General features: G+C 39.5%; 1 protein-coding gene across 1 annotated transcript in view; it reads left to right on the top strand.

The window, feature by feature from the left end:
- The window catches only part of tox (thymocyte selection-associated high mobility group box), a 55,205-nt gene that overhangs the window by 33,084 nt on the left and 7,790 nt on the right, over nt 1-14,331 (top strand). Inside the window, exons 5-9 of the mRNA XM_032531147.1 lie at nt 5,462-5,707; nt 9,223-9,453; nt 10,600-10,680; nt 10,853-11,026; nt 13,674-14,015. Of these exons, the coding sequence (XP_032387038.1) occupies nt 5,462-5,707; nt 9,223-9,453; nt 10,600-10,680; nt 10,853-11,026; nt 13,674-14,015 (1,074 nt within the window). The remainder of the gene's footprint in view (nt 1-5,461; nt 5,708-9,222; nt 9,454-10,599; nt 10,681-10,852; nt 11,027-13,673; nt 14,016-14,331) is intronic.

Here is a 14,331-nt window from a genome sequence, read left to right as displayed (position 1 = left end):
TCTTGGATTGTGACTAACCGTTTGTTAGCTGTGTAACAGAGGAGACAATTATTTTAGTGGCCTGAAGGAAAGGTCTTATTTTCCATCTGTCTGTCTCAGTTCTACCTTTTCTCTCTCTCCTTCTCTCTACCTCGCCTTTATATTCTCATACTAACATTCATTTACTGCCAGTCCAATGATGGTTGCCTAGCAACCGTGTCTGGCTCAGCCTAATCTGGGTGAGGGGGATAGAAAGATTCGAGACTGTGTGTGTGTGGGGTGTGTGTGTGTGTGTGTGTGTGGTGTGTGTGGTGTGTGTGTGTGTGTGTGTGTGTGTGTGTGTGTGTGTGTGTGTGTGTGTGTGTGTGTGTGTGTGTGTGTGTGTGTTTTATTTCAAGAAGAGGCATTTGTGGGCTGCTCTTTTTTACTTTTGGCTGCCATCTCTGCAATTTTGTTCTTCTTACCTGGTTTATAATAATCCTTGATGTTTACGTTTACAGACCAAATGATTAATTGAGAAAATAATTATTTAATTAATCAATTGTTAAAATAAACATCTACAACCATAGTCCTAAAATTAATAATATCAACCTGGACCCAATTTCCTATACATTTGTTTACATTTCTATTAGACTGATGTGACCAGATCTTTAAAAAAAAACAAATTTGCCATGAATGTCAATATAGTTTTGTTATGTCAAAGTTGAAATACGTCTTAATCTATTTTTATTTTTATTATAATTTTATTTAAGAAAAAAAAAACATTTTGTTTCTTGACTTTCCACGTCTTCGAATACGTCTAAATCTATTTAGATTTGTAGTAGTGCTGTCAAACGATTAAAATATTTAATCGCGATTAATCACATTAATTCCGTAGTTACTGCAACTCGCAATTAATCACAATTAATCACACATTTTTATCTGTTCTAAATGTCCCGTGATTTCTTTTTGTCCCATTATTTTTTTCTCTCATTTTAATGCTCTTATCAACATGGAAAAGTGGATCGGTTTCCTTTGTCCTTCCCTTTTCTTTTAAAACAACAACATTGGCATATACTGTAGTGTTCAATTTCACACTAACATCCTCACTTAGAGCAAATAATCTCACACAATGTAACACTGCCCATTAATAAAAGGGTGAAAAAAATACTTTGATGAGGGGGCGGAGAATTCAGATCAGCTGTGTGCCCGGCCATCGAGTGGTATTTCAGACTGGATGTGCTGCGATGGTAGCTCAGTTCACAACGACAAAAACACACAAATCACTTGAGTCTTGTCAATTGAACCATTTGGCAACTTTTTAAAAGTAAACGTTCCGTTCAGAATCTCATTGGGATCCATTTCGGCGTCTCGCGCTCGCCATCCACACAAAACGTAAGCCCGAAACAAACGAGTGTGCGCGGCGTGCCTGTTGTTCTGTTTCCGGTCTAGCTAGAGCCGGTGTGGTGTTGTAGTTTTTCTAACGTTACTAGTTACAGCATGTGTAAAAAAACTACAAAGTTTGCTAGGCCAAAAAGAACCTGCCATCTCTCGCGATAAGAAAATGGACGCCGTTAAAATGGGTTTGCGTTAACGCTGGAAATAACGCATTTAACTGACAGCATAAATTTTTAGTATAGTTTTATTTTAGAAAATAAACACATTTTGTTTCTTGATTTTAATCTGAGGGATAGTAACCGCAAGTAACCACACTGGCATCGAAGTCATGATCAACATCGTTCTCATGACATCACAGCAATGAGACATAACAACTCAAATGGAAATGAGAACATTTACAATTCCACGATGACTGGGCACACTCATTCATGAAATTAAAAAAAGAATTTCCATTCTAAAATGAAGAACAGATTCAGAATTTTACCGCTGTACTTTTTATATTGAAATCCTGTCATCAACCAAACGTGTGTGAAGATGTGAGCATCCTGTGTACGGCCAAAGTTTTTTTCCTTCTCGAGACATGAGTCAGTCATTACTCGCCCTGCTTCCTTCAGGGGTTCCCCCTCCGGTACTCTCTTCGGCCAGTGTCAGAAATGTTTTAGTGACTCCCCCAAAAGGAAAATCTGATAAATATTTGTTTCCACTGGTGATGCTTTTAGTTCCAGAAGTGTTTTTAAATTGGAATAATGTTACGTTAGCACCTAGATGTTGTTTTGTGACCTTATGCCCTTCAGTTCCTGTCAACATAGCGATAATATTACCTATACCACAGAACACTACAACGGAAAAACCTACTTTCCATTTCTTTCATTTCTTACTCCGCATTTTTCTTTAGTGCATTTTAAGCTACAGTTAATCATATATTACATACAGTTATTATGATAATATAAAATATAATGTAGTCACTTTACATTTAAAACATTTTCAAAAACTAAATGTATTTTGGTAAAAAGAAAAAAGTTTTGGTGGTTTTGAAGTATTTTTCTTATTCAGATAAATGCATCGTCAGTAGGTCAGCTCGGTCCTCAGGTTGTCAAACATTGTAACCTATTAAACCTGTTTTATGTGCGTGAGGCGAGCTGTGAAAAAGCTTTGACAAAGAGTTAAAGCTCTCTGGAGAATCACGACAGTAGGATATTTTGCGTGTTGACTAATTAATTGAAGTCCCAACCCCAACCATTGCCGAACCACAGTTATTATTTTTCAGCATTTCTACCAGCGCACACGTCAATCTGAAAGCTCTTCCATGTTTGAAATGTCACTCGGTGTTCCATCTAAATACCACAGCAGTATTCATCTGCCGGTAAATACATTCAGGTAATGCCACATCCGCTATTATTTGAAGCTCGCTAAGAGGAAACTCTAAATACACATCATCAACCAGGTCCCATCTTCATATTTGTGACGATTGGTGTCAAAGTTCCCGTGCTGAGGTTGTTTAACATAATTTGGGTTTAGCTTTTGTTTTCCTGAGAAACGGACCGAACATCACTGATGGCTGACTCACTGCGAGACTGCTCACATTTCGGCACTGCCAGTCAATACGGTACTACTCTGCACAGTGGGTGACAGAAGGGGCTTATGAAAAGAAAGGATCAAACACCAAAATATGCCACGAAATAACATTCTCCTATTTGTCCAAAACTACTTTAATCGGAAATAGGTGCTTTGTTGCTTCTTGCGTCATGGCAGAGATGTTATGTTAACATTCATTTTGATGTGACATTAAAAATGTCCATCACTTTATTTGATTGTATACAGTTTGATTCAGGCATGTTGACATTTTGTTCCGTTTTATGAGATTTATTCAAGATTTTACACACTGTCTCTTGGGAGACAGTTGTTTTGGATTGTGCGTGCATTCATGACTCAGGTGTGACAGTATAACTGTCTGGTCACTTTATATCCTGCAGTACATTAGCTTTCTGACACATTGTTGAGGACATGGAGGCACAAGGAAGTAAACCAGTGCTTGTATCTATCAGTCTGCGTCTGTGGACACCTAAATGCTTCCTCCAGAGAAAGTTACGAAGCAACTTCTGCAGAGTGTAGCAAATGGAGTTCAGAATCTCTATTGATGTTTTTACACACAGGCGGGAATTGATGTCTAAATGACTTCTGATCCTGTCTTCTCTCATATCACTCTCACCTGTAATGACTGTTGCCACGGTTACTATCACATTTCATTATTATTGAATCTTGAACTGCGGCACACTGTACAAAACCTGTCAAGCAAAGAAAGACTCTATGTCAGAGCCCAGCTCTGTTACAGGAACATGAGACAGCTCAGATACTGTGTTTTGCACACCTTCTGTCCAATATGGAATCCAAGATACAAACCTGATTTCAGGGCAAAACTGACACTTAAATGAAGTTGATTGATTTTATTTTATTTTTATTTTGTGAACATATTGAATTAAGCACTAGGACTGCTTGACTATGGAAAAAAAACATAATCATGATTATTTCAGTCAGTACTGAAATCACAATAATTTAAGACGATTACTCATTGACTTTTGGAAAGATGTTTCATTTATTGAGTTTAAGAAACAGTGAAACAGTTAAACAAATTAATTTGAACAATGAAAATTTCCCTTAATACTTTCCTGTTTAAACTGTTTTTCTCGAAGATAAAATAAGAGTTTACTTGCAAAATGTAATGTGCAAAATAATTGTTTTTCTCAATTACACGGTTTTGTGGTTGTGATCGTGATTAAAATCTGATTAGTTGCACAGCCCTATTAAACACATACTTTTTTGTATGTGACTCCCTTGAGTAATGCTATAATTATAACTAAAATCCCGTACAGTACAGTATTGTCTTGATCTGGAGAAACCTTTTTTATCCTCGACACAAAAAAATGTAACTGCAGTTTAACAAGCCCTCCTTCAGATGAAATAATAAAATGATAGATTTTTTTATAGACAGTAAACCAGGCTGAAACGGCACCAAATAGTAGGTAGGACCCTCATATACACTGTGATGTTCTCGTTGGTTTACAGCCATTGTACAATTTTGTACAGAATCATTGAGAAAAATTGTTCGCTTAGGGCTTTAAATGTGATCTCTGTGCCAATTTAAATGGACTGAAAAGTACCCTCAGGTAGCCAGCTACGCTCTTACAGGTGCAGGATTTGAAAATGCTTGGTAATGGCTATCAAACAAGCAGAAGACATGGCAATAGCAGAAATCAGAAAATAAAGTTAGTTATATTAGTGAAGCTAAAAGGGGGTCAAACCAGAATATTGACATTGCTTTGGTGGTTTCGTGGGGGGCCGTTACCTCAGCCTCAGCTAGATGCTCTTCAGTGCAACACAGCTCACCAAGATGAATGCCATGCGTTTACTAAAAACCTGAGCAACAGAGTAGGACAAACATACATACATTACATTCCCTGCCACAAGACAAAAAGCTGCATGTTGTAGCTTTAAAGTGGACCAAAAAGGACCCTGGGGCTGCACGAAATGAGGAAAATATGCTAGATGTGATAAAGTTGTTGAATATTGCGATAACGATATTACATGCAATAAATAAACTGATTGCACACTGTAAATAAACTGATTGTACACTGTAGTCAGTTCTGCTGCTTTCAGTATTCTGCTAAATACAACAAACTGCTTGTTGTATTTAAAACAAATGAAAGAAAATACTTTCCAACATTCTTTTATTGAACAAATTGAACAATGGCTTGAAAATAAAAAGCAGCACTAAATAAAGAATTACAGTTGTATTTTTCTACTGATACTTGCTTTCAACAACACGAAAAATCACTGAGTATCTTCCACAATATGTCAAACCTTTTGCGATGTGTTTATTGCACCAGTTGATATTTGATATAATGATGATTTTAAAAAAACAACTATATATTGTGCAGCCCTACTCAAGAGTGGGAAAAGAAGTTTAGCTTTGGTTTTCAATGCCAGATTTATTTAGAATGTAACCCATTTGATAATGTCTAGTTGACATTTCTTCAATAACGCTTCTTCAACCTGATTTTTACCTTCACATACTAACTGTCATTATCACTTGTTGTCTTTGCAACAGATGCAGCAGATGGTGAACTCTGATTCTCGGTTTAACAGCAGCCAGCAGCCAATAGAAGCTGCGCTTGGACCCAGGAGCCAATCAGGCATGAGCCAGCAAAATCAGTTGTCCACCATCAACCAATCACAGCTGGGACTCAGTGGAAACTCTGTTACCCATAGTTCTCCTTCACCTCCTGGAAGTAAATCCGCAACACCGTCTCCCTCCAGTTCAGCACATGAGGACGAGAATGATGACGGACTCAGGGTAAAAAACAAAACACACACAGACACTTTATTACCTGTTTTCTATGAGTCATATCTTGCTGGGCTCTAGCAACCATTGTGTGTGTTGTGTGTGTGGTGTGTGTGTGGTGTGTGTGTGTGTGTGTGTGTGTGTGTGTGTGTGTGTGTGTGTGTGTGTGTGTGTGTGTGTGTGTGTTGTGTGTGTGTGTGTGTGTGTGTGTGTGTGTGTGTGGTGTGTGGTGTGTGTGTGTGTGCGCGCGTGCAGACAGTGGATATTTGTTATGTTGATGTTATGTGTCATAAAAGACCCATTCTCCCTGCATATCAACGAGATGCTAATCAGCTCCCTGACTGTTAGATAACTCACACTGTAATAAGCACTCTGCACCAAACTGACTGTTCATATTCTGGAAAAAATGAAACCATTACTGTACTACTGAATACTATTTACCAGCTCTAATATTCTCATTGGTTATGTTTAGAAGAATGACTTGTATATAGGCAACATTATAAGCACTATACAGGCAGTTTATTACTTCAGAAAGTACAAGGAATAGAAAACAAAATTTTCTTATACCTTTATAATATACTTCTACACATCGAAACAATCGCTACTTTGGTTAAGTTACACTACAATAGTATTACCTGCTACTTGCGTATATATTTCAGCTCGCTTTTAGTAATTATGAGATAATTCTGTATTTGGTAAGGCAAGTTTATTTGTATAGCACCACTGGTCAGTCAATGGCCCACATTTGATCATATTTCATCTTAACCTGACAAGGATAGGGATCCTCCTAGAACACACAATTCATGTCGTTAAAGTTGGAATCGTTTTGGTTATTTCACATGAGAGATTTCTGCATTTGTCTTCTCATTGGTTGCAAGTGGGAGGGGCTCAGTTGGAGTGCAACAATTGCATATGACATTACATACTCCCATGTTCCCGAACATTTCAATCCAAATCGGATGACAGGCTACTGTCAATCAAATCCAATCACGCCACATCCATACAGACCTGAGGAAGCAGATTAGCTGAGGTTAAGTTATTAAAGTGAATATTGAATGTTATGGAGATAAACACACAGATTTGGCACAAAGTTTACAGGGGCTTTCATCATTGTTTAAAAAAGCGTCGGTAACAGAAACACCCATCAGTCAACAGCTGTATTGTTCTTCTTTTCATTTAAAAAAATATTTTTTCAAAGCTTGTTGTCAGACGTCAGAAATAAAGGTCTAGTAGTCCACATTAAAAACAATGTTGCTCTTTATCTACAAAGTTAGCACCAACAACAGTTAGCAAAGCGAAGCCTCTGTTGCACTTTGTTGAATTTCTTCAGCAGTGAACTCAGGCTCCTAAAACTATGTTCTGCTCAGAGACAAAATAAGGTTCTGCTTGATATCATGTTGTAAAAGGTCAAGAAATACAGAATGTTTTTCATACTAGGATGCCATTTGGGCTAACATGCCTTTTTAAGCTGTGATAGCTGAGCTATAGTTCTGCATGTACTACACACCTACAAAACATGAGTGGGTGGTTGAGGTAAGCTAAGCGGCTGTATCTGGCTGCAGTGATACAGTACATTGCTACATAAGAACGCTCAACATACATTAGAGACAGTGTCCCTCTGACAAAAGTACATCTGCTTAAGTACAAATTTAAGTACTTGCACTTGAGTATTTTCTTTTCTTGCCATTTTTTTACTTCTCTTTCGCTACATTTCAGAGAGAAATATTGTACTTTTTACTCCACTACATTCATCTGACAGCTTTAGTTACTAGTTACTTCGCAAATGAAGGTTTTTTTTCACACTAAACACATTTAGTTAATAAAATACTATATTTTACTATGGATGAAACTACCCAACAATTTAAGTACAGATGAAATGATTAGACCATTAAACACAGAACAGTTTTTAAAATGCGAGGGTTTACCTGCATCAAGTATTTTTACTTTTAATACTTTAAGTACATTTTCCTGATGATACTTACATACTTTTACTAACTTTTCAATGCAGTTTTTACTTGTGACAGAGTATTTTTACAGTGTGGTATTAGTCATTTTACAAAAGGAATCTCAATACTTCTTCCACCACTGCCTAAGAACTAAGAACTACAGTGTGTATTAAAATTAATTTGGGGGTAAATAAGGAACAAAGTTCTGAGGTTATTTAATGTTAGCTATTATACTACAGCAGTTGTTGATTTCCAAGAGGTGTTCATCATTCATTGTTCTCTTTGTAAACTTAGTTCTTTATGTTATTACTGTAGTAGTGAATCATTTGTCTGTAGAAATATTTCACATTTCTTCTTGGTCAGATGAACTGCTGTGCACCAACTTACCCAAGATTGTCTAGTATTTAATTGGAATTCATTAGTTGGTAATTAAGTACACCAGTTGAACACTGTTTCTATTTAATTTGTGCCAAATACATGGTTAGTTTGGGAAAGCATCCTATAAAATTAGTAGGAAATTACTTTCATTTCACTTGCTCTTTTTGTGCAGCCACTCTTGGTTTGCATCAAAACAATGTTTTTGAATGAACTACACACATGTAACTGTGTGGATTTTGTATTACATAGTGCACTAGTGCTTACAATATTCCTAAACAGTACTCTGTCTGAAATAATCTAGTGTGCACACAGACAGACTGTTGTGTGTAGTCCTGATGATTTTGAATCACTGGTCTTTGACACTGTGAACTCTGTGTTTGAGTCATAGCTTGACATCAAACAAGAGGTTGAAGTCACATGTCATGTGAGAGTCATCAAAGACACGACTAGAGGTCTGAATAGTTAAAATGTCAGGTTAGTAATAATAGAATGGAAGATATAGTTTTTGATAATAATATCAATTAGGAATGGACCAGTTATCGGGCCATTTTGGCAGTTTGCAGATTTTCTGTATCTGCGGTTTATTTGCCTGATAACCAATAAAGTTAATTAATTTAAAAGTGTGCTACTTTGGCTCCACTACAACTCCGTGTCTGTTTCTCTGCTTTGGTTTCACTCACCATTGAGTAGTGGGAATTACTGGAACTGTTGGGTCTTTTGTAAAGTATTGAGTGTGGTCTAGACCTACTCTATCGGTAAAGTGTCTTGAGATAACTCTTGTTATGACTTGATACTATCAATACAATTAAATTGAATTGAGTGACTCAATGTCCCGCCCACAACACTATCTGACTAACGTTTACTGTGTATTATGTTTAAAATTTCTAATTTATTAAATTATTGCTTGAAGCATCAAAGTTTTGTGTTGTTAATTTTTACTTAAATATTGTCATTGTTTTCACTGCGTATCAGTTCCAGATATTGCTTATCTTGAAAAAAAAAACAAGGTCGACCCCTTTTTATCAGTTACTACACAGCACTTGTTTTACCAATCGTGTTATTTACATTCCACCCAGCTTAGTTTTTTGTTTATAAATTTGTGATACAGAACTCCACCCATCCCTCTGTCCATCCATAGTGTATATTCATCCTTACCATACCAACCTGCCTCTGTCTTACTCAACCTCCTTCTTCTCCTCTTAGCTGGGAGGAGAGAAGAGGCCAGCAACAGTGGACATCTCCAAGAAACCTAAAACACCAAAGAAGAAGAAGCGAAAGGACCCAAATGAGCCCGTGAAGCCAGTGTCTGCATACGCCTTGTTCTTCAGGGACACCCAAGCCAACATCAAGGCCCAGAACCCCAACGCCACCTTCGGGGAGGTGTCAAAGATCGTGGCCTCCATGTGGGACGGCCTGGGAGAGGAAGAGAAACAGGTACATCCTCCATCTTTAATTTTGCATGTCTATGTGCCTTTCTGCTAGCCCATCACTGTTATTTGACGTCTTATTAAGAAGAAGATCTACATGGTAGTTATCCAAATTGATTGACTAATTGTAAAATGGGACACAAAAATAAGGTTTGTTTAGGAAAATTCTGTTAAAATATCCGGCAACACAGCTCTAAAGATGGAAATGTTGATTGCACTTTGACTGAAATATCTAAATAAATATTGGATGTTTGTAATAGAATTTGGTTCATGTATTCATGTTCCCCACAGCAAGATTTGTAATAATTTTGGAGATATCTTTCATTTCATCTAGCACCACCATCGGATCAATCGTCAATGTGTCCAATACTAATAAATGTGTGGTGGTTTATGACCAAATAACTAAAACTATTCTATTCCCAGCAGCTTCAGTTGTACTTTGTGTTTAGGGCCACTGTAAACAGCCAGTGTTAGCATGCTAACACAATAAGATGGACAACATCAGCATGTTAGCATCATCCTCCCTGTGAAGCTTCCTGTGCCTAAGTACAGCCTCACAGAGAAGCTAGCATGGCTTCATCTTGTTTCTGAATTTTGGCAATGGCGGATGAAAAAAGAAAAGGAAGAAACAACATTTTTATCCTCTTCAGTAAAACCATTAAGGATGAGTGAGACGGACAGCGAGTAGCTACATTGTCTTTGTGACAGGAATCAACAGTTCTGCAGGGAAACAGCCGCTCTGAACAATACCACTGAGACCACCAATCATTACTGGGCTCGCAAAATTGCCAGAAGTGGCATGTCAGCTGAATTTTAAAAAGTTCAGAGAAGAGTTGTAGCAGGTTCCTTGGGGAATTAATTATTGTGGTTATGTGTATTAGATAACTGTGTCAGCTGAGAGAAATGCTATGAGCCCCATGACTGGTATACCTGGGTGCATGTGACGTTACCGCGATGATTTAATGCAGCCACAATTCTCCCAGCACGTCGTTGCTTGTCCACAGCTACAGTTCACATAAATTAAAACGGTTACTTTACAAATGATGCACTGCTAATTAAATTGATTTGTAGAAATAAATTTTAATATACTGACAACTGTAATAGAGGTTGACAGTCCAGTAGCTGATTGAGAATTCAAATGTTTGTGTTTCAGATGTACAAGAAGAGGACAGAGACGGCTAAGAAAGAATATCTAAAACAACTGGCTGCCTACAGAGCCAGTCTGGTATCACAGGTACATCACCACAACACACACACACACACACACACACACACACACACACACACAAAATAATATTTCTAAATAATTCTAAGTGGCATTTAACTCATGCCTTAAAGCAGTCTTTGAGACACTCTGAAACCTACAAACTGATTTTCTGTTTTTTGTGTTTTTTCTTGTTCTCCAGAGTTACAATGATCCATCTGAAATGAAGCCGCCCCACTCTTCCCCCACACCTGCCTCTACCTCAATGTTTACACCCAAACCTTCAGTCTACTCTGGTCACCCAGGCCAGCACCACTCCTCCAGCTCACTGGCCCACCCTCACTCCCTCCCTTCTCATCAGCACCCAAGCATGTACATGCCGTACCCTCACCAATCGCACCCCAACGCCTCAAGCCCTGGCCTCAGCCCGCCACCTGCCCCCTCACACACCCAGATGCACCCCACAGCTCCATCCCTGTCCCCAGAGGGACCGTGCCGCGGCCCAGGTCCCCCACCAGGAGCTCTGTCCTTGGCAGCATGGTGGCGGCGTCCACCCCTCCTCTCCAGGGCAGCCCTCCCCTCCACAGCCAGGCACACCTGGGGAGGGCTGCACCGTCCCACCATCACCAAAAACCACCAGCACCATCAAACCACAAGACCAGCAGCTCAGTGGACACTCACTGGGAATGACGCACTCACCCGGCATAACACAGGTCAGTCTCACACTGAAAGTACATTGTATAACTTTTTTAACTTTGTTTAATTGTTTATTTCTAGAATTCATAGTTGGACCCTGACGTTGTTTGTCTCTAAAAAATTTCAGACTCACCTACCCCGTCCGTAAGCACTCAGCCCCAAACCAAAATAATTTAAATTCAACAACTGGACCCTGACTGTGCAAAAAGCTTACTCAATGCCAGGAAATTGTGCTTTTATTAAGTACTATTTTTTAGCTGCGGATTATCCACATTATGGCTCTAGTGAGTATTTAGGGCAGCCAGGACAGTGAATTTGGGGTTGAATAAAAATAACTACAGTTTTTGTGTTCAAGGAACATGTCCGATGGTTGATTGATTATTTTTAATAGGTCTGGACAACAATCATGCTCTATGGCCGAAGAAGGAGACATTTTGGCTTTATTGAACACATATACATTGTTGGTTTGGTCTTTCATGGGATTTGTTGACAACATAACAAGTAGAAAATTCACAGCCTACAGTGGGTACGGAAAGTATTCAGACCCTTTTAAATTTTTTACTCTTGTTTCATTGCAGCCATTTTCCAAAAACAAAAAGTTCATTTTTTCTCAGTAATGTACCTCCGCACCCCATCTTGGACAGAAAAACAGAAATGAGAATTTTTGCAAATTTATTAAAAAAGAAAACTGAAATATCAAAATGGTCTAATTTCAGAACCCTTTGGCCGTGACCCTCTATGTACCTCAGGTGCTGTCTATTTCTTCTGATCATCCTTGAGATGGTTCTACACCTTCATTGGAGTCCCCGCTTGTGTTTGATTATACTGATTTGGAACTTGATGAGGAAAGCCACACACCTGTCTAAAAAGACCTTACCCGCTCACAGTGCATGTCAGAGCAAATGACAATCATGAGGGGCAAAAGGAACTGCCTGAAGAGCTCAGAGACAAATTGGGGCAAGGCACAGATCTGGTCAAGGTTCCAAAAAATTTCTGCGCACTTAAGGTTCTAAGAGCACAGTGGCCTCATAATCCCCCAAATGGAAGACTTTGGGACGACCAGAACCCTTCCTAGAGCTGGCGTCGGCCAAACTGAGCTTATCGGGGGAAAAAGAGCCTTGGTGAGAGAGGCAAAGAAGAACCCATGGGGAATTTTGTGGGGTGGTTTATGACCAAATAACTAAACTATTCTATTCCCAGCAGCTTCAGTTGTACTTTGTGTTTAGGGCCCTGTAAACGCCAGTTTTTAGCATGCTAACACAAAAAGATGGACAACATCGCATGTTAGCATCATCCTCCCGTGAAGCTTCCTGGCCTAAGTACAGCTCACAGAGAAGCTAGCATGGCTTCATCTTGTTTCTGAATTTTGGCAATGGCGGATGAAAAAAGAAAAGGAAGAAACACATTTTTATCCTCTTCAGTTAAAACCATTAAGGATGAGTGAGACGGACAGCGAGTAGCTACATTGTCTTGTGACAGGAATCAACAGTTCTGCAGGGAAACAGCGCTCTGACAATACCACTGAGACCACCATCATTACTGGGCTCGCAAAATTGCCAGAAGTGGCATGTCAGCTGAATTTAAAAGTCAGAGAAGAGTTGTAGCAGGTTCCTTGGGAATTAATTATGTGGTTATGTGTATTAGATAACTGTGTCAGCTGAGAGAAATGCTATGAGCCCCATGACTGGTTACCTGGGTGCATGTGACGTTACCGCGATGATTTAATGCAGCCACAATTCTCCCAGCACGTCGTTGCTGTCCACAGCTACAGTTCACATAAATTAAACGGTACTTTACAAATGATGCACTGCTAATTAAATTGATTTGTAGAAATAAATTTTAATATACTGACAACTGTAATAGAGGTTGGACAGTCCAGTAGCTGATTGAGAATTCAAATGTTGTGTTTCAGATGTACAAGAAGAGGACAGAGACGGCTAAGAAAATATCTAAAACAACTGGCTGCCTACAGAGCCAGTCTGGTATCACAGGTACATCACACACACAACACACACACACACACACACAACACACACACACAAAATAATATTCTAAATAATTCTAAGTGGCATTTAACTCATGCCTTAAAGCAGTCTTTGAGACACTCTGAAACCTACAAACTGATTTTCTGTTTTTGTGTTTTTTTCTTTTGTTCTCCAGAGTTACATGATCCATCTGAAATGAAGCCGCCCCACTCTCCCCACACCTGCCTCTACCTCAATGTTTACACCCAAACTTCAGTCTACCTGGTCACCCAGGCCAGCACCACTCCTCCAGCTCACTGGCCCACCCTCACTCCCTCCCTTCCATCAGCACCAAGCATGTACATGCCGTACCCTCACCAATCGCACCCTTCCAACGCCTCAAGCCCTGGCCTCAGCCCGCACCTGCCCCCTCATCACACCCAGATGCACCCCCAGCTCCATGCCCTGTCCTCCAGAGGGACCGTGCCGCGGCCCAGCGTCCCCCACCAGGGAGCTCTGTCCCTTGGCAGCATGGTGGCGGCGTCCACCCCTCCTCTCCAGGTCAGCCCTCCCCTCCACAGCCAGGCACACCTGGGAGGGCTGCACAGTCCACACCATCAACACCACCAGCACCATCAACACCACAAGCACCAGCAGCTCAGTGGACACTCACTGGGAATGACGCACTCACCCGGCATTACACAGGTCAGTCTCACACTGAATGTACATTGTATAACTTTTTTAACTTTGTTTAATTGTTTATTTCTAGAATTCAGTAAGTTGGACATGACGTTAGTTTGTCTCTAAATAATTTCAGACTCACCTACCTGTCCGTAGCACTCAGCCCCAAGCCAAAATAATAAGTTCAACAACTGGACCCTGTACTGTGCAGAAAAGCTTACTCCAATGCCAGGAAATTTGTGCTTTTATTAAGTACTATTTTTAGCTGCGGATTAATCCACATTATGTGCTCTAGTGAGTATTTAGGGCAGCAGGACAGTGAATTTGGAGTTGAATAAAA

This window comes from Etheostoma spectabile, chromosome 12, assembly GCF_008692095.1.
Source record: "Etheostoma spectabile isolate EspeVRDwgs_2016 chromosome 12, UIUC_Espe_1.0, whole genome shotgun sequence".
NCBI classification, from domain to species: Eukaryota; Metazoa; Chordata; class Actinopteri; order Perciformes; family Percidae; genus Etheostoma; species Etheostoma spectabile.
Note: the sequence above shows the minus strand (reverse complement) of the source record. Positions and strands in the feature narration are given on the sequence as shown.